The sequence below is a fragment of the Tachypleus tridentatus genome, chromosome 13 (genome assembly GCF_004210375.1).
Source record: "Tachypleus tridentatus isolate NWPU-2018 chromosome 13, ASM421037v1, whole genome shotgun sequence".
Classification (NCBI taxonomy): Eukaryota; Metazoa; Arthropoda; class Merostomata; order Xiphosura; family Limulidae; genus Tachypleus; species Tachypleus tridentatus.
The window spans coordinates 112017820-112043568 of NC_134837.1; the positions used below are offsets into that span (position 1 = coordinate 112017820).

General features: G+C 37.4%; 1 protein-coding gene across 13 annotated transcripts in view; it reads right to left on the reverse strand.

Moving 5' to 3' along the window:
• Positions 1–1620: 1620 nt before the first annotated feature.
• Positions 1621–25749, reverse strand: part of LOC143239872 (ceramide phosphoethanolamine synthase-like) — a 62707-nt gene continuing 38578 nt past the window's right edge. For 8 of the 13 annotated variants that reach the window (XM_076481469.1, XM_076481475.1, XM_076481471.1 and 5 more), the window contains exons 3-6: positions 23849–24385; positions 11840–11962; positions 6269–6349; positions 1621–4365 (exon numbers count right to left, since the gene is read on the reverse strand). In XM_076481469.1, coding sequence (XP_076337584.1) covers positions 4336–4365; positions 6269–6349; positions 11840–11962; positions 23849–24385 — 771 coding nt within the window. In that variant the 3' untranslated portion in view covers positions 1621–4335. Of the gene's footprint in view, positions 5850–6268; positions 6350–11839; positions 11963–23848; positions 24386–25749 lie in introns of all 13 variants that reach the window. The other 5 variants (XM_076481478.1, XM_076481479.1, XM_076481480.1 and 2 more) reach the window with 2 other exon arrangements.

Sequence of the window (25749 nt, forward strand, 5' to 3'; positions counted from 1 at the left end):
TATTTTAAGAAATTCGTAACAGCAGTTTTACTACGCCCAATTTCACCAGCGATGACACGTTGAGAGAAACATTGCTTTTGCAGCTCGACAATTCTGCCACGTTAAACCTCTGTCAACTTGTTAGCCTTTGCCATGTGTTTACCCAATGTATCACAGGACATGTTGACAACGCTAATGCTTGAACATAAATGATTAAATTTCGTTACGTGTTTACCGATTAACACTTGGTTTCAGTATGGTCTTAAACTTTTGACCAGCTAGTATTTAGGCTAATTTCGTAGTGTTCGCATTTTCCATATTAAATGCTAAAAAAGGTTTTTTTAATTTTAAAAATGAAGTATACTTATTGAATTTTATTATCTTGTATTATATTTCAGTTTAATTTTGATAAATACCTTAAAATGATAGGTGTGTCATTGATAGCCCTGTGTCATTACTAAGAAAATATTCCAAGTTTAATATTGAAAATCCACCAGAATTTGTTATTCTTTGTGCCTCGAGAAGAATCTGAAACGTTATTTATTACTCAAAGAAAATCTTAGAAGTTTACGGGAGACAAAAATGTAGCTTCCAATATAATTTATTTTTCACATCTCACCGCCTTTACGTAAGGCACGTGCGAACTTCACGGTGATAATTAAATTTGCATATTTCAGAAAAGTAATCCGTTCATAATTCTAAACTGAATCAATTCAGGTTTCTAAACCCAGAAATACAATACTGGCTATTTGTGCTGTGTCAGTCGTGAGTATTGTTCCTGATATTTAGTTATAACCTCTCATATTTTTTCCTGAGTCACCAAGGAGCGAAATAATTACATACAAGGTAACATTATGAAAAAAATTATAACTGACCAAATGCTGTAATTTCCAGTTCAATCAAAGCTGATTCACTTGTAGATTTAGTTTGTTATAAGGGTAAAATAATAATGGGATACCTACGAGTTCCGTCGCGAGAATCAAAACCCATATTTTAGCGTTATAAGTCTGTGTACTAGTTCTTATGTAATTGCACTAATCTGTATCAGATCTATATTTAAATTCTTATACAATTGGACTACTCTCTACCAAATCCATACCTCAGTTCTTATATAACTACAGTTGTATGTACAAGATCCACACCATAGTTCTTATATAGCTGCACTGATATGTACCAGATCAATACCTTAGTTCTTTTTGACTGCACTAATCTGTACTAGATCCATATCTTAGTTCTTATGTAACTATACTCACCTGTACTGGATCAATATCTTAGTTCTTATGTAACTGCACTAACATTTACCAGATCAGTATTTTACTTATATAATTACACTAATGTGTACCAGATCTATCTTAGTTTTTCGTAACTTAGATCAACAATAAACAAGTTAAATCAACTCACATGCTCAACTTTCTTTTTTTTTTTAACTTGGTGTATTTCTTGTCACCCACATATGTACTTCTTGTAACCATTATCTTAATGAAAAATCGATATAATCTATCCATACCAATTCATGTGTTCCTTGTTACGGGCTATACCAGAACAAAACAGCACACATTGACATTTAGTATGTAGTTATATAGAGACATCAGGTTTGTAAAATAACAGAAATCAACAAGTGAACGCACTGAAGCAACTTAATATTCTTTTATAACAATTTATTGAAATAAATACTAGGTTTTACATGAATAGTGGAATATTAAATATCGTGTATCTCTATAACGTATTTAACAGGAACACCACACAGTTTTGTGTTTTGATATCAACAACTTTCTATAATTCCATTTGCTACTAGTTATGAATATTTGGATGAAATACTCGCGCTCCGCCGTGGGAGTTCAAGAGCTCCTTTATGTTCACAGAGGGCCCCTGTGTACCAACAACGGTTTGGCATTAACCTTGATGGCTTTTATAGCTATATCAAGGGGCGGGGTCCATACCCGACAAAAACAAAACAAAAACATTAGGACAATATTTGTGTCGTTAACGAATGACTAGGGTATAACAAATGCAAAAATGGAAAGGAGGCAGTGACCCTCCACACCTATTCTTAGGAGCTACATCATATATTATAACAAGGTAATTTTCTAGCTCCAGAACTGTGGGGGGAAGAGTTGATGGACAAATCAATTGAAACACGCATGAATTACTATAGGATACTAGATGTGTCTCTTGTTTTGGATGTTATGTCATATTTATACAGGTAAAAGAAGCATTTTCAATTTGGAAGGGCACCTTTCTTGTTTGTTTATGACTTCGAACCAGGGAAAGTGATGATCACTTTACGTTTGTAGATTCTACATGCTGTCTCAACGATTTTGTTATATTTTAAATTTTCGAAAAGATACACTTTACTACTGTGGAAAACTTAGGGAACACGTGTTACGTGCCACCCACCTCCTACTCTGTCGCCTAAAGCCATTTGTGACTTTCATAATTTCACACTTGAGCCATCTTAAGCTTGAAATGGTGGACAAGCAGGTCCCGCCATCTGTTGGATAAGTGTTGTATAATTAAACAGTCGAAATGTGCACGACCTTTTTATCTCATATTCATAAAAATAATTTATTTTAAGTATTTTCTTTTCCTTGTTATTTATATTCATGCTATTTATCAATCACGTAAAGCCATTGCTAACTGTCCAACTTCTACACATGCACCACAAAGGTTTAAGTTGGAATCACGGCAGAAAAAACATGCAACCGAAGATATTTCCCACGAACATTAAATAACTTATTACAGACTACCATGCTTTAAAAAAATAAACACCGTCACTTACGTAATTAAAAACACGAAACACAAGGTGGCAAAAATTGATAGAGGAAGGTTTTTCTCTCTATATTTTAAAAATAAAAATCATATGGGATATGTATCACGTATGCAATATAACCATGGGCATCTAACAAGGAAAGTGGGAGGGGCTAAAAGACGTAACTTCATAGCATGATTGACAAGGGGCGTTTCAAAGGGGGGAAGCTATAATAATATAATTTTATTTCCCTTTAGTTTCAATGAGAAACTGTTACTTCAACACCTCAACTTTTTAAATATATTATAATGTTATAGTGCATATGCAACTACAAGAACTGCCTCGCAAACTAAGTGAGTAGCTTCTTTTGGAATTTTCGGGCAAAGCTACACGAGGACTATACGCACATAGCCGCCGTTAGTTTTTAACTAGAAGTAAGGCACTTAACCAACAGCGAGATTTCACGTCAATGGGACGAGAACAGTTGAGAGTTAGAAAAAGACGAACGTACAGACAGTAGTAACAAAATGAATCACATACAAACATAACATAGTGTTAAAGAAAGTATTTACCATTAAATATACATTTTCTTTGATATCAAAAAGACCCTTGAATAAGTTGAAGAAAACTGGCCTGCTAGCTCCCTCGCTAAACTCATAATATGCGGGTAGCGGGTTTGAATCTCCGCGAAACTCGCCCTTTAGAGTTGTTGTCAGGACAAACATACTTGAGTTTAAACACTTGTGAATAATACAAAATACCCTAAAACTGGCTTGAATTAAGGTCGAATGAAAAATAAGAAAAGAAATGTTAAGACTTCTTTTGCACATTTCTTACCACTTGAGGCCGCCACTATTTCCAATTGTGCAAATTTTATACAAACTATTCGGACTTATTACTACTGAAAATCACACCAATTGCAATACATGTAGGCACATAAATATATATATAATATACAACAACAAACTTAGTAAACCAGAAGGTGTCGCTTCTGTGGCACGTGAAGTTTCTACCCGGGAACGTAACTTAGTATAATATTATTTTCCTGGTTTATTATTATGGTAACTACACTGATACAAGTTAATATTACAATTGAGTTATTTTGTGGGCGTCTTCAGCCCTTATGTATTTATTTATTTTTGGCTAGTGAACGTTTCAAGTTGGACCAATGGATGACTTACCGTAAAGTCCAAACTGTTGCCCACTTATCAGAAAACAAACTAACAAAAGCAGAGGCTAGCCAATAGGCTTAACAACATTAATAATCACATCACATTGCGTGCATGTTTTATTAACATTACTTATCTAACTTTAATGTTATTCTTAAGACACTTTTTGAAATTCCTAATAGGTCATTTCACAATATATGAATCAATATAAATGTAACTTTGTAGGAGCTATTATCACTTTTATTAGGCCTATTATTTCGTCGGCCTTTGGAATTTAAAACTGTAATATTAGAGGTTAAGAAATGTTCACTTAAAAACAGCAAGGCTCTTAAAACTTCATTCTCTTTGTACTGTAACTTATCTCTTATCAACGAGAATGGCAAAATTAGATGGAAACACAAACGTTGAAAGCTCGCGAGGAGATTCGGCACGTGTTAATCAACTGGTCTGCTGTAGAGAGCTCGTGATCTGTAATAAAAAAAAAAAGAAAAGAGGAATAATGGCTTATTTAAAAGTAAAGTAATATGTGTGAGTCAGTAACAGTTGTTTAGTAATAACATACCCAGTTTCAATGTGTATCTACTTATTACACCACTATGTTCATAATCGTTGAACAATCTTCTTGATACGATAAACGTGAACGAAATCTACATGGTTATTTACATGTCGAATATTTTCAGAAAATTTAACAAGTTGCTCACGTCCATTACGTTTACAATTATTGTTCTTTACAGAGTTGTGGTTTCATGACTTTGGTTGTTTACAGTATAATAACGTATCATCAATTTTTGATTGACTGTTTGTTATTAAGCAGAAAGGTACACAATGGGCTATCTGTACTATGCTCACTACAGGTATCGAAACCGTATTTTAGCGTTATAACCCTTCACACCTACCTCTGAGCCACTGGAGGAGGAAGGAGGAGGGCAATGTCAACAAAATTACAGTTCTTTTGCAATTACTGTTCGGGGACCGTCTAATGACCTTTATCGAGAAGCACTCCAGAAATGTATGGAATTTAAACACTAAGGAAGCTGTAACGTAGTGGCTGGTTCGTGTGTGTGTTCTTATAGCAGAGCCACATTGGGCTATCTGCCGAGTCCACCAAAGGGAATCGAACCCCTGATTTTAGGCTGGTTTGTAAGTAAAAACAAAATAAATATTTCTTTATAACTTAGAAAGTTTAGTAACAACTCTTAATAAGATACCAACATCAACAAATAAGATACGTCTGTTAGTATTGTAACAATCACGATGATGCTAATTTGAACAGTATCGGTGTTTTCTTCGTTTCCAAAGTACCGAAACTAAAACATATCAAATTATTACTAAACTCATTTAATATACGTGCACGCGTGGTTTTTCTCATGGAACAGACTTATTGTGATGTCTATTACTATACTCACGTGACACTTATCGATTTATTTCTAAATATTTAATAAACAGTAGGCAAATACACTAAGAAAAAACAGCAAATCTTTTGATACTGGTCGTTTTACTTCAAATAGGAATAATAATAAAAGATTACGAAAAACTTGTGTTAAGTATAATGCATAAAACCGCACGCGATGAGGTGAAACGTTTGAACCCTAACGTTTACAGATGACTTTTATTATCGTTCACAGACGGGCGCTATATAAAGTTTACGCTGTAATAATAGTGGATAAGTGTTCTTTAAAAAAGTTACAGTTGTATAAACAGTTTACAGGTAATGCCACAGAAGTCCAATTTTTATATATTTCACTTATATATCAACTGTAAGCTATATTATTATATTAATAATCTGGGGGTCATGCCTCCAGTCTCTCTCCCCCATACTGAGCTACTTTTAGCAACTCCTTATGCTTTCAGTTTCTCGTTGTAAGGTCTGAATGTCTAGACAAACACCCCTACTTTGCATGTCCTTCTTACATCCTACGTCACTGGAACTTTAGGCACCAATTCTAAAAAAACTTTTAAAATATTAACATGTTAAGTAGGTAAATATTAAACATGATACAAAATACTATAACAATACAGATTTAAAGTAGATATTTAAAAATGAAGAGAAGTAAACAAACCCACAGACGATGCCCCAGTAACAGGTGTTTTAAATTATAGGGACGTACAATAACACTATAAAAGGTAATGACCCAACAATATTAGCGTTAAAAACACGTATATTGATTCGAACACAGGTCAGCAGCCTACGATACACGTCATTTAAATAAATGAATTTACGTACTGGAAATACTATGTCTCAAAATACGTAACGAGTTGTTGGGTGAAAATAGCCGTTTCGGTCGAAACGTAAAGCATTTAAGCAATATATTTTGAATTATATATATTTTAGAGACATACCAAGTGAAAGATATGTATAAATCATACTTACTAGATGAAGGTTAAGCTCGCTGAAGAAAGCCAAGATCAGAAGAACTGCGAATCCTGAATATTGTACGTATCTAAAGAACTCCTGTAAAAGACAGTAAGTTATCTCAGTTATTAACATTCGCATAAAACTTTAAAATATTTCGCCCCTCCCTCAGTGGCAAGTCTTATGGCTTATCACGCAATAAATCGAGTTTCGATACCAGCAGTGGGCAGAATACAGTATGAAAACATCGTGTTTAAGTATTCAGTTTGAAAGTCATTTTCAGTTAAATTCAGCAAACACAAAACGAACGTTTTTTTTTATTGACTGCAATCTGTGATGTGCTATTTTTATTTTAACCTGTTAACAACAAGAAGGAATTACATGTATAACGTGATGTAATATCGCAACATACTTGTGTTTCAGTTTTCTTTATCTAAATTTCTTTTCTCGTGTTAAGCATGTTTCAGGTGTCTGCTCAAATAGACTAGAGACAAATCAGCTAGTCAACGGCAATAGGTCTTGTCTGATCGTTACACTTATAACGCATCTCAGTGGTGATGGGACGTGAGTGACGGATCCTTATATCCATGATTGGTATGCCAACCACTGGATCACTCTTGCCTCTTAATTTTAAGACCTTTAGTTTGACTACAGATTAGGCTGTACTATATATTCTATTAAATATATGATGGCCAAAACCTTCCTGTTAATTTTTATATTTGGTGTATCTTTTACCTTATGCATCACATACCCAAAATAAATGGCCAAGTTAAAAAAACAACACAAAGATTCCATATCAGCAGTATCCTCCGCCTTCTCGGTTACTCTTAAGCGAATAACGAAGTCAACAGTGACGGTTATAACATCCTGGTAGATAAAAGTGAGGAGCTTAAACCTTAAAGACCTTGCGCTACGCAGCCAAGAACGTCGATCTCTAGACTCCATTCAAATTTAGTTTTTAAACACAAAACCACACAAATGGCTATCTGTGCTATGATGTGTTGAAACTCGGTTTTCAAAGTTAATAAGTCTTCACATCTGCCACTGAACGGCTAAGATTTAGTGTTTTCAACCTCTTATATGATATCATTTTAGTGTCTGTTGACTGGCAGACAGACAGGCAACGCAGTATCAAGACATACAAAGATAGGCAAAAGATGTCCGTGAAATGTTTTCATGTTTCTTAGGTGTCGAATGATCCTACTACAGAAAAGAAGGGTGAAACGTTCAAAGATAAAGCTTCACATACTTGTCATTATTCCATTGAACTTGTAGCACGATTAAATTGGCAGAAGGTTTTTCGTTTTAACCGAGATTGATTCAGGAGACATATCGTCTCAACTGAGAGATAAGTACCGCTAATAATCAGCTGCTAGTTTCACACAAATAATCATCAATTCAGTCACACATTCTTATTGACAGTAAAAGATTTACTAAGGCTCACGTGGCAAAAGTTCCTCTTAGTTTGTTTTCTTTTCTAAAACACAAGTGATAACGTTAACTGCAATGTAATAACACTAACTTACTCCAGGAGTGTCTCGTATATCATAAACAAACAACATTATGAAAGAAATGAATCTAACAACTTACCTTCTAACCTTGTTTTTAAGTAATCATAACTGTAAAAGAACTTTATATACGAATTATGTAATTCACATCCCTTAACACTAGTTCCTCACCCCCCTCAGTGGCTCAGAGGGAAATGTGAGGGCTCACAGAGCTGTCTGTTTGTGTTTTTGAATTTCGCACAAAGCTACTCGAGGGCTAGTAGCTAGAAAATTATCCCTAATTTAGCAGTGTAAGACTAGAGGGAAGGCAGCTAGTCATCACCACCCACCGCCAACTCTTGGGCTACTCTTTTACCAACGAATAGTGGGATTGACCGTAACTTTATAACGCCCCCACGGCTGAAAGGGCGAGCTCACAGAGCTAAAAACTGGGTTTCGATGGTCATGGTGGGCACAGCTCAAGAAATACCATTGTGTAACCTTGTGATTAATAAACGGGTTTTTAAAAAAAAACAAGAACGGAGAGAAAAAAAATGTTAAAAGTATATATGGTTCTTGTTTGTTATGATTTCCCATATAAACAATCATAACTCTTGGAAATCACTGTTGCACATCCCTAGAAACCTTAAGTTTGAACGAACATCTTTACAGAATACTGACGCCCTCTAGTAAGAATAAAGTAAATACGTTGCTTCACAATAAAGGAGATTAAGAGTGTTGAAAGTATACTTATTAAAACAGCTAGCTACACACTTGTTTCTGTGTAAGTGTGGTATGAAAACCTGAGGGTTAATAATTATTTTCTCGTCATTATCATAAAAAAGTTGATTCACTCCTGTCACGATACACGGTGGTTGCTAGGGGTGATAACCAAAACAAAACCAGAACATGGTCAATACCCGTGAAAAGCTCAGTATGGATCATAAAATCATAAATTATAGTGACACCTACACGGTAAGCAATTAAGTCCACAGACTTAAGTCATGTACCTTTATGAAGGCCTCATAAGTAAAAAAGTTGAACCGTACGAGTACTTGTGAGATTGGATGGTACCAATTTGTCAGAAAAGAAATTAGCTTTATAGTCATTGATAAATTGTTATTTTATTTAGAAATGCCGCTGCTTTGATACTGCCAAGTTGACCTTAGACCCTTGTAAACCATGAAATTAATTATCACGTTTCCGGAAGAGAAATTTTCAATTATGAATTAACAAAGTGAGAATGAACATTCCTGCTTATGCGTGAAACACAGCCTACACTTTTTTTTTAATGTTATAAGGACTACAAGATAACAGTTTCTGTATATATAAAGCAGTCAATCCTAGTCATACACATGCGTTATATGAAATGGGTTTTTCATCAATAATGTTACTTGGACAAAGTCTGAAAGACTTAATCTACAATCAATGATGTGCTGCTGTCTGTTACAACTGATATTTTGTCTACGACGGATAGAATTGAACGCTTGATCAATCTTAGACAAAGAATAGAGGACTTAATTTACAGTAAGTATGGCTGTTATAGACGTGCTACAATCAATATGTAAAAATGGAACACAAAAAAAAACCAACATAAACCAAAACAAAAGACATAATCATGATATATTCAGGTGAACTGAACCAAATTGAAAGGCAAATTTGACAAAGTAAGGTTTGACAGGAACAGTACCCAACTGGTATAGCGGTAAGTCTACGGACGTACAACACTAAAATCAGGGGGTTCGATTCCCCTTGATGAATTCAGCAGATAGCCTGATGTGGCTTTCCTATACGAAAACACACTCACAGGAACAGTGATGAATGTATCCAGTGTATGGGGGTATATTTGTTACCACTTGCCGCTTCTACACTGAGTCAGCATCAGGTCAAATTCAGTAATAAAACTTGAGTAGAACTAATTAAATGAAAGGATTTTCTATGAAACAAAGCCTTGAATTTATCCAGTGAGACTGTAATAGTACGTGACTAGTCATTCTTATTCTACATTGATGGTGCTGAGGTCTCTAGATATTACCAGTATGATAGGGTAGAGCACTTCCCCAAACTTATAAAAGGTCGCATGTAGTAAAGGCATTACCTATCTTCAAGAATGACAAAGACATAAATTTGTCTTCAACACGTATTACACGAAATAATTGCGTGTTTTTCGTATAGCAAAGCCACAAAGGGCTATCTGCTCAGCTCACCGAGGGGAATCGAACCCCTGATTTTAGCGTTGTAAATCCGGAGACATACCGCTGTACTAGCGGGGGGCGAAATAATTGCACATATTCTAATCAGAAAATGAATTCAGAATCATATTTAAAGTATATTCTCGTGAGTAAATTGAACTGGTTGGTTGATTTGGTGCTTTATGGCACAAAGCAGCTTGGCTATCTGCACCAAACATCCAGTAAATAGTTAAAACTAGAGTAAATTTAGTAAAATTTATAAAATGAAATTAAGGTAAAACAAAACAAAGTTAAAAAACATAAACAGCATAAAACCAATGTTTACATCTCGTCTACAACGTTAAGAGTAAAACTAAAGTAATACAAGTTGTAAAGGACTTTCTGTAGTATAACTATAATTATCATAACTAACAGGTAAATACAAATATCACGGTCACTCACCTGAAGTTGGCATTTCCAGTTAGTGTTAACATTGCACGAGATTGGTCCTGAGATATATACTCAATTATTTATCTTAAATCCCAAACGATGTTAATGAATGGAACCCTTATGAGATTGTGTGAGTTTTCTATGTAAGTTTCAACCCATTCTTTCGTTAATGTTCGTTTAAGTATGTAATATAGCACCTTCTTTAGATGAACGTTAAAACCACTCTGATTAATTTCGGTGTCATAACACCTACTTTAGATGTAAGTTAAATCCTCTCTGATAAGTTGATTCGAAGCCAGTTAAAGTTTGTTTGTTTTTTAAAACAAACACCATTCGTTCCATGGTCTGAGAGTGACCTAGAAGTTAGCGTATCGGACAGAGAATCGGAAGGTCTCCAGTTCGAGATGCAGTACTACGTTATAGGCTCAGCACTATCATTATTGTTTGTTCAGTGACAGCCAATCAGGTAAGGGTAGCCGCTTTGGGAGGTTATTGTTGTCAACTGTTCTAATTCAAAGGCAGTCTAAGATTAGCGAAGAATCTCTGACTTGACCGTTTGGCTCGGGTGTCGTTCAACAGGTGGAAAGACACATAAAACCACAAAATTTTCACCTCTCTTGATAATATTTGACGGTTTGGTTTGTTTTGAATTTCGCGCAAAACTACATGAGAGCTATTAGCTAGAGGGAAGGCTACTCTTTTACCAACGAATGGTAGGATTGACCGTAACATTATAACGCCCGCACGGCTGAAATGGTGAGCATGTTTGGCGTGACGGGAATTCGAACCCGCGACCCTCAAATTACGAGTCGAGTGCCTTAACCACCTGGCCATGCCGGCCCAGTATCTGACGGAAGGAAAAACTGCATTCGTTAATAAGTGGCATCACAGAATCTTTCTCGAAATAAATTTAAGCTAACAAACCACAGTTTAACCCATAAATCAAACTATAGACAAAAAGATCAAATATACAGCTTTACAGTATTTATACTAACGTATTACAGTTTGTCGATTACACGATCTATAATTAAATAATTTCTATAGTAAAATAACAAGAACTATTAATTCAATATTTACGTCTCTCTACTAAATTCCATGTTTGTCTGTTGAGTTTCGCGCGATGCTACTCGAGAGCTACTCCCATTATCATTCTTAATTTAGCAGTGGTAGACTAGAGGGAACTCAGCTAGTCAACACCGACCACCGCCAACTGTTGGGTTACTCTTTATCAAGTAAAAGTGAAACTGACTGACCGTTACATTGCAATGATCCCACCGTTGAAAGGACGAGTATATTTGGTAAAGGGATTCGAACTCTTGACCGGGAAGTTGCGAGTCGAGTGCCCTAACAACTAGTACTAAATTCTACTGCGTATTATTTCATTATAACGTAGGAATATGAACATGGTACCTAGTCACACGTAATTACACGTTTTATGGTGTAATATTAAAGATGGCTGACAGTAGTAACATTTTACTCACCCACATCTTATCGATAACTATTGCCACCAATAAAAATTGGATTAAACAGTGGGCGTTACAAACTCTCCAGAACCACATGGTTATCCACGTGAATGACGACTTCATCTGTTCGTTCTGCGCCATCTATAATAGAGAAAAGTAATAAACAATTATTAATATCTACAAACTATCCATCGCACTAATTATCACCGAGTATGTGTTTTGATTAGAATCCCGTTTATCTAGTCAATCGCTTATTGAAACACAGAGTCACTAAAGATAAGGTGACATTCAAGGTGTCGAACTGACAAAGTTACCAGAATATAGAACATGAGTTGTTACCTCAAATGCAACGTAACGAGAATGTATACTTTAACAGACATTAAACTAATTAATTAAGACAACACAAATATTTATTGACTGTAGTCTCTAACAGGTCAGACTATCACGGAGATATACAGAGAGAGAGAGAGACTGTAGTCTCTTACAGGTCAGACTATCACGGAGATATACAGAGAGAGAGAGAGACTGTAGTCTCTTACAGGTCAGACTATCACGGAGATACACAGAGAGAGAGACTGTAGTCTCTAACAAGTCAGACTATCATGGAGATATACAGAGAGAGAGTTGGTTGGTTGGTTGATTTGGTGTTTTATGACACAAAGCAGCTTGGATATCTGCATCAAACATCTGGTAAAAAGTTAAAATCAAAGTAAATTTAGTAAAATTCATAAAGAGAAATTAAAGTAAAACAAAACAAAGTTTAAAAAACATAAATAGATAAAACCAATGTTTACATCTAGTCTAAAATGTTAAAAGAAAAACTACAGTAATACAAGTTGTAAAGGACTTTCTGTAGCATAATTGTAATTATCATAACTCGCCAGGAAGACTAACAGGTAAGTAGAAAAACTACCGTCCGTCATCTGAAGTTGGCCTTTCCAGTCCTGGTTCCTCGTTATTTGACGTTATGGCCATTTTCAAAAAGGAAAGTAAGAAAAAGGTTTTGAAAGACGTGTAGCAAAATTATAATAATAACTCGCCAGGATAACTAATGGGTAGTTCAAATGGATAGTTCAAACAGCAGTGTTAGTCATCTGAAGTTGGCCTTTTCAGTCCTGGTTTCAAGCCATTTAATGTTACAGCCAGTTTCTAATTTCAAATCGAACTAGATGAACTGTGATTTTTAAAAGGGAGCCACATTAAAATTGTGTAATGTATAAATCCAAAAATCTTAAATGGCATTAAAAAGATTAATGGCCTTTAAAAAATTAAAAACATTACGAAGGTGGACAGTGTCACCATCACCAATAACATTGTCTAACGTTATGTACAAACCTTGGGACAGAACATGTGTGAAATGGTGCTGTCGTTGAGAGTCGTAACGACAACAAGAAAGTACAACGTGGCTTATTGTGATCTGAGTGTTACACAGGCTACACACTGGTGCATCAGTTCCAGATAAAAGAAAACGATGAATTAAAAAACTGTGACCAATGCGTAGTCTAGTTAGAACAACTTCCTCTTTCCGATCCTTACGGAAGCAAGACGGCCAAAGTCCAATTTAGGGTTTTATTTGGAAAACTTGTTGTCACGTTGCTCGTTCCAAGTCGACTGCCAACTGGCATGGAGCCGAGCCTTGAATACAGGACCATAGTCCATGTATGGAACAGGCACAGTGGTGATAGTGCCAGAGCAGATAGATTTTGCTGCGGCGTCAGCGAGCTCGTTCCCACGAATACCAACATGGCCCGGTATCTAGAAAAACTGGATAGAAGTAGATGTTTATGAGAAATGAACCAGTCAGTTTTGAACATCAGCGAGAACAGGGTGTGAGCCAACGTGAAGCGATTCCAGGGCCAGTAGGGAACTAAGCGAGTCAGTATAAATAGTGCAGTTGGAGTACTGCTTAGCTTCAATTATGATCCAGTGCAAGAGATATGGCGTACAGTTCAGCAGTGAACACAGAAGATGTAGAGGGGATTCTGTACACAACCACCGAACCACAACAAACCATGGCAGAGCCCACACAGTCACCTGATTTCGAACCATCTGTATAAACAGGAATAGAAAGATGGTTCGAAAAATGTTCAGCAAATATCAGACAGTATTTCCAATCAGGAGTGTGTCTACTTTTCTCAGATGACTTGAAGATAGGTCACAATTGGGGATTGTAAGAAGCCATGGTGGGATGGGCTGACCAGTGGATGCAACAATGTTATCCAAGGATAGACCCAATTCATCCAACTGCACCTGGATACAAAGGCCAAAAGGAGCAATGGCAGACCATCTGGTCTGAAAAAGCATGGCTTACCGAGGAAGGAAAACACAATCCCAGGTGGGATGCTTTGGTAAGGAACGAAGTTTCAAAGCATATAGTAAAGACAGTTGCAAACGGCGGAGATGCAAGGAAGGTTCATGAGACTCAGTGTATAAGCTCTGAACTGGGGAAGTGCAGAAAGCCTCAGTGCAGAGCCGAAGACCTTGATGATGAATGGGATCCAGCATCTTTAAGGCTGATGGTCTGGCAGAGCCATAGACCAGTGATCCATAGTCGAATTCTTTAGCATAAAACATCAATCTGCTCCCCAAGTGGTAGAAAAAAGGACACGGAGGATGTTCAGTGATCTTGTACACTTGACCCGTAGCTGTTTGATGTGTGGTATAAAGGTTAGCTTATGGTCAAAGACAAGCCCCAAGAACTTTGTCTCAGGGACCACAGGCAGCACAACTTCACCGATACGGAGTTCAGGATCACGGTGAATACCCCATTGGCAGCAAAATTGCATGCAAACAGTTTTAGAGAGAAGTTAAAGCTGTTTGCTGTGGTCCACTTCAGTAAACAATTGAGGGCAGTCTGTAGCTGCCACTCAATATACCTCATGTTCGACGACTGACATGAGATGTAAAAGTCGTCGACATAGAGTCCGTTTGCAACAGTGAGAGGGAGTTGTTCAGTGATAACATTAATTTTGTATACTGAACAGCGTGACACTCAAAACACAGCCCTAAGGGACTCCAAGTTTCTGTAGAAAATAACGGGAAAGTATCGAACCCACACAAACTTGGAATCTCCTGTCCATTAAATTTTTTTTTAAAATAAAATGGGCAAATGGCCACGTAACACATATATATGGAGGTATCGCAAAATGCCATACCTCCATGTTGTATCATAAGCCTTCTCAATGTCAAAGAATATTGATACAAGATCTTGTCGTTTGAGAAAGGCTTCTCTGATTGATGTTTCAAGTCGAATCAGGTGGTCCACGATGGAGCGCTGTCGTCGGAGCCCACACTGGGTGGGCAAGAGGAGGTTGTTTGATTCGAAGAACCAAACAAGACGAGCATTAATCATCCTCTCTAAGGTCTTACAGAGACAGCTCGTCAAAGCAATTGGACGGTAGTTTAAAGGAATCTTGGGATCCTTCCCAGGCTTGGAGAAAGGTAGGACAATAGCCTGGCGCCAAACATCAGGAAAAAACATTCTCCTGCCAGATCCGGTTCAGAACAATAAGTAGAATAGCAAAAAAAGCAGGAGATAAACGGCGCAGCATGTCATAGTGTATATCATCAGGTCCAACCGATGTACTGCCAGACTGATGAAAGGCCATTTTGTGTTCCACCAGTGTAAAGGGACGATTACAGTCATAGAGACAATTAGCTCGAAAGAAAATAGGTGATTGCTCTGCCCGAGTCGTGATGGCTAAGAAGGTGGAAGAAGAAACAAAAGTGCTGGATACCCGGCAAATGCTTTCACCTAGAGTATCGGCGATGCTCCAGGTATCAGCTACTTCCTGGCCAGGAGAGAGCAAGATAGAGAGGGGAACAGAGTTATATTGCCCACTGACCTTTCGAATCTTGTCCCATATGACTTTGGAACTGGTGGTAGAAGATATGCTGGTTGTGAGCTTAATCCAAGATTCCTTCTGACTTTGATGTCTTACCCACCAAAAATGTTCGCGGCCCTGCTGGAAAGCGATGCAGTTTGAGAGTGTGGGATATCTACGGATAGTATCCCAGGCCAATTTTTGAGCCTTCCGTGCCATGTACAGAGATGCCAACTATTTCAAATGACTGAGCGTAATGATTGTAGACAGAGCCCTTTATCATTTGCAGCTACTAGGCCTGACCAATGTCTCTAAACTGTTTATTATTATATTATTATTATAATTATTTTTATTTATTACTGCTTTAGATTGCTCATTTATGACTCTGTTTTGTGTATTTAATAAATAAATTTTAAAAAAAAATCTTTTGAAATTATGTCTTTTATTTAGTTCAGAGTAACAAACATACTGGTAAAACAACATTGAACATGCACAAACAGTAAGCAGAAAAAGCCTCTGTGTAAGGACTAGTTTATATCATGTTTATGACACTTATTGTAATAGTTCTGCAGCTGTTGCAGCCTTTGCTTTCATGAGAATGTCTCAGGATGGTTGGGAGTTATAACAACATTGCCCATTTGACTGCATACACATCTTGTGTGTTATAATACTGCTCAAAACTGAGGTGCTCAAGTTTGGTCTGAACTTGCTTTTGTTTTTAGTCACTAAACTAAATATCCTTTCACTGTCAGCATTAGAGTGGAAGATTGTAAGAATTCCAAGCATAACCCTACACAGAATGTCATACTTCTGGTTACCATTTCCATCCTTAACTGTAGACAGCTGAACCCAAAACTTGTCAACATTCAACTGAAGAACAGTTTCTGAGAAAGTGTCAATTTGATAGTTCGAATATTGCCCTTCCAACTTGTCAGTAGTATCGTGTTCATGTGTATTGACAAGGACAGAATACCTGTTTGTGAAAAAGCGTAGAGAAGATAAATCTTTGCTGACTTTCAGTTTTGGATCAGCAACCTCTGCGTGAATCAGAAGTTCATCATTTAGAGGGAAATGTTTCATCATGTAATTTGTAGTTGCAATATAGTATTTCTTGACACTGGTGTAGAAGTTTATCAGGTCCAGGTCCGTTTTATATTTAACAATGTATTCCTTGGCAGCATTTCCAAAAGATGCTGCCTCATCAGATTTGTGTAAGGATTCATTGTTGTAGTCAAGTTCAGTGATGTTGCCTTCAAGATATTCTGGCTTGATGTATCTGACAAGTATATTTTTAACTTGTGTAATCAGAGTTATATGCATAATGTGTATGCAAGGTTCTTCTCTTCGCAATATCAAATTAGCTCGCTCAAATAGAAGAAATGCAGACTGAAGAAAAAGACAAAATAACAAGTTCATTTTGTTGTCCAAGAAAACTGTTATCTTATCTAACTTGCTTTGCGCATAACTTTTCTTAGTTACTTCCTTGCTAGCTTTCGTTTTCTTCTTTTTTTTCATTGATTGTCTCTTCTTTAGTTCAAGGTCAGACTGCCTAAACAAATATTGAGTTATATCTAATGTTTCTTTGTCTGCTTTTGGAGACTGTTGTCTTGTGTCCCTGTGTGGCTGGGAGGGTGTCTTGAGTGTGTCCCTGTGTGGTTGGGAAGGTGTCTTGACTGTGTCCCTGTGTGGCTGAGAGGATATCCTGACTGTTAAAGTCTTTCTGCCTGACTAAGCTGCACGTTTAGATCCTTTTGAATCTAATTTTTCCTTTTCACAGTGAATATACTTCTTCAATGGCTTCCACATGTCCAATATTCTGTTGAGGCACACCCCAAGTGATAGCCATCTTGTGTTAACAAGTTGTAGAATTTTTCTTGTTTCTTTGTCATACAATCCTTGAAACTCTTTGAAATGTTTTCTGCAAGCACTTTTGTCCAGAAAATACTAGATATCTATAAATATATTAGAAACTGGGCAGGACAGTTCTCTGGAAGCTTTCTGGGCAGCAATATTCATGAGGTGACAGGCAAAGCCCATGAAATAAATGCTAGTCTGTCGTCTTGAGATGTGTCCCATCACACCTTTACCTATACCAGACATAACTGAGGCACTATATGAAGAAAATTTAGGACAGTTTTCCCACGGAATTTTCCTCTTTGTCAGTTCGTGGTCCAAAAGCTTGAAAATATTCTCTCCCAGTGAAGCTTTTTCTATTCCACCATTGTCAAAAGAGAACAAAATTTTTCCAAGCAGAGGGTCAAGATGTCGTACAACCATTGGATACAGTTTTGAGTCATCCATGTCTGTGGATCCATCTGCGGCTAAACTGTAAACACTGTTAGTAAATATGCTTGAAATCATTTTGTCATCTTCACAACCCAACATTTGTACAATGGCTGTAGTTTTGGTTCTAGCACAACCATATTTTTTCGCTATATCAGAGTCTGGGAACATTTTTCTGAATAGATGTCCTGCATGATCGGCTACAGCTAGGGATAAATTATGAGCAATGACGAATCGCGTGAACATCACTTCTGCATTTATGGTGTCATATTCTGAATTCTTACTCATAAGTGTCGTTATCTGAATTGTTTTTGTCTTCGCCTCAGCCTTTTGTTGGTGAGATGCCGATTTTGTATGTCTGGAACAATCGTTTATCCCGCCATGCGCCGCAGAAAAATCGATGTGACAAACTGTACAAAACGCATGACTGTCACTGACTTTTGATGCAATGACCGGATATTTTGCACTATACTCTTTCCCAAATATCTGATTCACAGTTTTAGTCCTCTTTTTTTTACACTTGTTAACGATCGCATTGGTATTTCTATGCCGCTTAGAAAACGAGAAATACCCATCTACGCGAGCGCTGATTGGCTGACAAGCACTGATGACGTAACTATGGATTCTCCCACGTACCCAGTATGGAGAAGCACCGCACTCAAACTATTGGTAGACATCGGAGATACAAATATTTCTTATTATTTCAAGCACAAACATAATTATCGCAAGGAGCCACTTGGACTATGTCTTTTATTTATTATCAAAATTTATTTGTATCTCACTAGAATTTTTTTTTTCACCTCTTTCAAGCCCTGGGAGAACAATTTATCACTTTATTGTATAGACCTATATAATATATAATAATTTGGGAGTTGCAACAAATCGTAATATTTGTCTGTATGAGCGTATAGTCATAATGTATACACCAAAATCGTAATGATTACGCTCAAATCGTAATGGTCGGCATCTCTGCATGTAGCAGGCAGGATTCCACCACGGACGTGGATATCGTGGAAAACGTGTCGAGGTTTAAGGGACACATTGAGCAGCTGCCTGTATAATACAGTCAGTTACTGCTGCCACTTAGTCGTTTATTGATGGCAGGACGATGGCAGGATCAAGTTATGTGAGAGCAGTGAAAGAGGGCTAATTTGCATGATCCAGCTTTCACTGGGGCACACAATTCGGGTGGCATCGACCACAGCCAGTTTCTCTCAAAATTAAAGGAAAATTATCAATGCATCGTGGATTATTGTCAACCCTCCATGAAAAATGGAAGAAGAGTGAAGGGGGCAAACTGAGAGATCAATAGCAGTAAAGGACTGACTAGGTGCATGAAAATAAGTAGAAAAACCAGTAATAAAAAGAGAAAGATTGTGCATCAGATTGATCATACGCTCTACAGCGCGACCCTAGAAAGAACAATCAGTGATGGTTCCCCAGAACACGGATGATGTCCATTAAAGTCCCCCAGGATGAAAAAGGGAGACGACAACTGTTCAATGAGAGCATCAAAATCTGATTTCTGTATAAAGAAAACCGCCAAAAGGTGACTGTATTATCAAGTTTCATAAATGTTTCCTGTAAGGAAAGACATACAGGATGGTAGGAAGCAACCAGTGTTTTGATGTCATCCAGATTAGAACGTAAACCTCGACAGTTCCATTGTATCAGGATGGCCATTTTTATTTACGTGTAGGCGAATTAGGTGGATAACCCTTTTGTTTACGACCACGCCCTTTTATTCTTATTGTCCTTATCCAAGGGAGGTCTATCGACCTCCATGGATCCTGCCATGGGTCGATTGGGCAGGTCTTTGCTATTGGAAGGGGATTCCAGAGACTGAGAACGTAAATGAGTGATTGTTTTGCATCTTGGGGTGGGAGAAAAATATGTATCCGAAGAAATGTCTGTACTAGGAACCAAAGGAAGTGGATCTTGGAATTAGTTGGAGTTGATTCATCAGCTTTTTTTAACCATGGAGGTCAAAAGACTTTTCATTTGTTTTGAGAACAATTCTTTTGGAGGCACAGAGAGATCCGTCTGCACTCCCACTGTAGTTGTAGAACGAAGTGCAGCAGCATAGTCCGAGATGAGGTGGGGGGCAGCAATTTTCGAGCCTCAGGATAATTAATGTTATGAATCGTATTCAAACGCTGCACCTCTTGTTCTCCCAACCATTTAGGGCAAGAACGAAAGTAGGACGGGTGAGAGCCGTTGCAATTGATGCAATGAGAGTCCGTTTCACACTCGTAGGCATCATGGTCCTTACCACTGCGACGAGCACAAGTCAAGGAACCACGACATAACGTCTTCGAGTGACCAAACCATTGACACTGGAAACATCGGAGAAGGTTTGTAATGTATGGCTGTACTCTGCAATTAAGATAACCTGCCTTGATGGTGGCAGGTTGACGTGGTGACGTAAATGTAAGAATGAGAACATTGGTCGGCACCATAATTCCATCTCTTAGAGTGGATGTACGCCTCACTGCAGAAACTTCTTGGGTGGAGAAACCAGCAAGAAACTCCGACTCTGGGATGTTCTTCAAATTCCTCTCAACAATAACTCCTCGTGATGAATTCAAAGTAGCGTGAGGTGTAACCTCAATAGGTATATCCCCAAGTGTCTTTGAATGCAAGAGGAGTTTACTGTGTTGAGATGTAGATGTTTCCATCAATATGTCACCAGATCGAAGCTTCTTTACTGACATTGGAGAGCCAACAAATCCCTCTAGTCCCTTATGAATGAAAAAGAGAGACATTTGCCCTAAAGGTTTGTCTGAACGTGAATGCAATATAAGAAAATGAGGTGCAACAGGTGGTGCAGATGATGAGGATTGCTGCTCAGAATCTTCAAGACGTGGTCGTTTAAGTATACACTGTTTTTCACTATTTTAATAAGATTTTTAATAGGAGTATCCACAATAAAAAGAAGGAAATTTCAGTGCCCACTGACCCCACCCACCATGGAGCCTTATGAGGGGACGCACTACAATATCAAACAAGAACGCTGCTGCAACGCCAGGGTTTCGTGAGCACTATACCCAAACACCAGCATCAGATATAATGTCCACAACACCTGTTAACAACATCCAACACTGTTACTTGGTTGACCCTAGCCCGAGGGACCAGCCGATTGACCCAAGGGGGGCCACCCCAAGACTGCCCGTCTATAGGAATTCAAGGCCAAAGTGGTGTGTTATGGTTGGACTCCTTAACCACCAGGATCCTCTCCTCCCCTTCACGGGTTGCCACGCACGGCAAACAAGTGGGTGTATGTTTAGATCCCAGAGGAGATAAACTGAAAGAACAGAACCTTCCTTGGGAGGTCCCCTCACCGCGTACAGGAATCCACACCGAGGGGGAGAGAAAGAGACCGTAGTCTTTAACAGGTCAGACTATCACGAAGATGCACAGAGAGAGAATGTAGGCTAATCTTCGTAACAGTCTCACCTGTTTGCCTACAGTCTCTCAATATATCTTCGTGACAGTGGGCTAACAGATCAGATTATAACTAAAATATATATAGAGACTATAGATTTCACATTAGACTGTTATGAATGTATACAGACCATAGGTTAACATTACGTGTAATTAATACACAATGAACCAGGTGCTGATGTAATATGCTATGTACGATTTTGTAGAATTTTCTACAGGTGTCACAAACCGAACATAGAGGAGTAACTAGTTTGTAAGATGCACAACGTAGTTTCTCTACTGTACCAAAATCACCTCGTTTTAGTAACCTCACGCTCACAAAAAAAACCTTGTATTAGGTTGTCACGAAGATTATCTCCGGAACGCTCCAAATAAGCTTCATGCTTAGCCTATATAGACTGTGGTCAAGACGGCCTTTCACTAAGTGCCAAAGGTCACCAAAAATACGTGGTTAAAATTATAACGAAATGATCTCGGATCTCTCCGAAATTAAAGTATCAAGTTTTGCATGGTTAGAAGTAACGTGTCATGATTTAACACTATTTTAAATCCTCGTGGGAAAATAATACACCACAAATACAACAACTAGTTGCGAACGGGTTTGTTCATCGTTATTTGAAGAAGTGCCAAGATGTTTTTGTGGTATTTACTAAATACCAATCTATGTACTTAACACAGAATGTAAGTAACAACAAACATACAAAGCTGTAAATGCTGTATAACAAATTCTGATACAAGAGCTGCTAAAAACCTTCAATAGCATTACAATATGTAACAACTGGTCTAAACTATAAACTATAATAGTGTTAACAACTTTCAATAACATAATATTATACAACAAATACACACATGCCTGTGAATTTAATCTTCACTAAAGTTGTTTTAGTTTTTGATTTTCCGTTATTCAACTACGCAGATTTCAAGAATAATGATTTTTTCTATCGCGTAAGGATTTTGACAAAGTGAAAAAAAACTCTTACTTTTATCGAAATAATATTTTGTTTACCACAATGAAAATTTTTTATTATTATTTTGTTACGTTTGTGTTCTAGAACGATCGATCGGACTCTCACGTCGTGATTGGTCGAGAGAAATCTATAGCTAGTGGTCATCATTTTAAGCACAAGAAAATACGACCCAATTTCAATGAAAATGAACCACTTGTGAAAAAGTACATATGACGTTTTGTGAAAAAATTTTTTTAGCGATAGAAAAAATGGATATCATTATACAGGAATGACTGTATTATATGTAAACATTTCAAGTGAGTAATATCATTGCAGGACTATAACAGTCTAAACTACAAAGTGTAAAGACAGCTTATGAAAATAAGACGTTGGTAATCGCAGTAAAAGATGATGCTTGAAATCAATTCAAGAAAGTTGTTACATGAAGAACTGTGCCAGCTGATCCGTTAGACGAACAAAACTGTGCCAGCTTAACCATCAAATGAAAACCGCTGCAACTCATCCGTTTGAGCTAATACCTAGATAGATGTCAGGCAGTCAACAGCACCCACCGCCAACTCTTGGACTACTTTAATCAAATTATGGGGATTGACTATCGGTCTGATTATACACCAATTATCTAAAGTACAGAGAGCATTTGTGTGGCAATGGTGGAGGGGAACGGACCCTCAGATTTAAAATCCAGCAGATTAATCCTCTACTCACCTACAACAGTGAATACTTGGAACATGTTAAATCTTACGATAACTCCATGTCCTTGACTTGACCAAATAACAAAATGATGAAAGTTGTGTGGTTAAAGACTATAGGTATCTTGATAATTTAAAATCACAACACCAGGCAGCATGAACACGAAACATTATCAGAATAGGAAGTGTTATCTAGTTTGCAACAGATTTATAGCTATAGGTCCATGTTAATGTGATAGTTAGAATATAACTAGTTATATCAATATGCAGTGTGTATGTGTAATATTGTCTAAGCAAAAGAACGGATAACTGTTGAATTGAACAGGTTGTTTAACCTGTATCTAATTTCTTTACATTTGCAAACATTCAAAATATGTTTCAGTAGCTAAAACATAATTATTAACAGACAGAGAATTTATAATTTATAATACAATTAGAAATGAAATCGAGGATATCGACAACTTCACCCTAACGCTAAAAAGGGTTATAAGCGTATGAACTGCCCTAATTCTTGAAATGATAGTCTAGAGGAAAGACAGATAGTCAACAGCATCCACCGCCAATTCTTGAAGCTCTTTCTCTAAATGAATAATGGGGCTTGAGTGTCACCCTTGTAACACACTCATGATCCCAATGTGTGCGAAAAGCAATTTTGTAAAAAAGTGATGCGAACTATTTACACTTGAGGCACCATAACCACTAGGCCACGCATGATATTTAGCTAACAACAGACAAACCTCTCGACCTTCATCTTTAAGCATATATGTTAAGAGGATATTGTACACACACATTATAAATACGATTTTTAATTTGTCTTACCGCTTTACCAACAGCAGACTGAGGAGTTTCTAAAAGTTCTGAGTAACTGTGAATGTATCGGTCCCAGAAGAAGGCACTGAGCGCTATCTGCATGCCGAAACAGAAAACAACATAGAAGAGTCTTCTGGGTGTCCAAATTGTTTGGCTTCCATTTTCGCTCGTGTGGCCACCATTCTTCTCCACGTATTCCTTGGAGGGTAAGATGCGATAATGGACTTCGTTGGGCGGCCAATGACGAAGATAGTAGTAACACCCCACAAGAAATGCAGTAAACCCCAATGTGTCGGCTAACCCATCTATCACGTAGCCAGGAGTCGACCGCAGCGATGCGTGCTTGACCATTCCCATCCGATCTCGAGCAACTATACCATCTAGTGCGTCGCACCAGGTTCTGCCTTGGAACAGGAGCACTGCGATACGTTGTCTGATAATGCTGTCAGAAACCATACATTTTGCAGCGAAACCGGCAAACACTAGGCCTGCGAAACTGATCATGTTGGGAGTGATGACGTAACACTTTTCGCTAAAAGAAGTGGCCTGAAGAACAGAAATAAAAATGAAGATAATTCGACTCGTAGAGTACTGAAAAAGAAACACATTCTTAAAATGAATATATGTATAAAGTATAAAGAAAGAAAAGCAAATTTCAACTGACACTTTATCCTTGTGTATGGGACACAACGCTAAAAAACCAGGTTTCGGTACCCGTGGTGAACAAGGCACAGATAGCCCACTGTGTAGTTTTGTGCTTAATTTCAAACAAAGAAACAAACAGAAAAAAATTGTGTGTGTTTATAACATCGGATTGTGTCACCGAGAGGAATCGAGCCTCTGATTTTAGCTTTGTTAATTTCCCTCATCGCCGTTAAACCAGGGGACAAAAAGTATTATTCTATTTCATGTTATTTTGGCTGTTATAAAGAACAAAAGATATGCTATAGATTATCCCTGCTCGACATCCTAAATTTAGTGTCGTAAGCCTGTTGACTTTGTATTGAGTTACAAGGACGGGGGTCGCCATATTAGAAATAAAAGTATATATTACAATTTCCAAGAAAAAACCAAAAACATTTTTCTACAACAGATCAAAACAACAGCCAGTGTTTGCGTGTTCCATAAATGAGACATTATTGTTTATTCATTGCCTGCTTTCATTAATATTAATGTAATTACATTTTATTTTAATTTACTTTTTACTAATATAGTTTTATTATAAATAATGTTTTGCACTGTTAGCGCGAGATTTATATTTAGGCCTCATTTAAATCTTCTTAGCCGGACGAGCCTCGTGAGATATTGGGATTGTGGCCGAAAATGTCGTGAGCAGCGAGAGTAGCAATTGATGAAACAATATAATGTAATCTTTATGAGCCAAAATGTAGTTAATTAGAAGTACAGATGACAGGTTATTCCTCAATTCCGCTCTAAGTTAGTAGCTTAAAGCCAGAGAGAGAAACTACAGCCATTATGATACAAGAAACAAAAGTAGTAGAGAAAATGGTCAAAATCATTAGGGATATTCCAAAAACAAAAACAGGCTTAGAATATTTTATCAAGACTCAGAACCATTATGGATAACAAATTGCGATTTTCTTAATAATACAAAGACATCAAAGTGTAGGATATAACATATTTTACATAACTTACACACTGCCAGCATTTTAACCAAATATTTGCAGGTCAAAGAAGATAAAATAAGAAAGATAAAAAACTCCCACTTATGAACAATAACAGAAGAACATAGATCTTCCCCAATGTAATTGTCAAAGTCTTAACACTCCTACGAAAAGACGTTTCTAGTCCTGATTTCTCCAAGCCCGTTCCCCTGGCTGTGGTTTCGCTAGATAGTAGATAGGGACAGTGGGAATCTCGTTAATCCATTCATTAATGGATTTAAATGC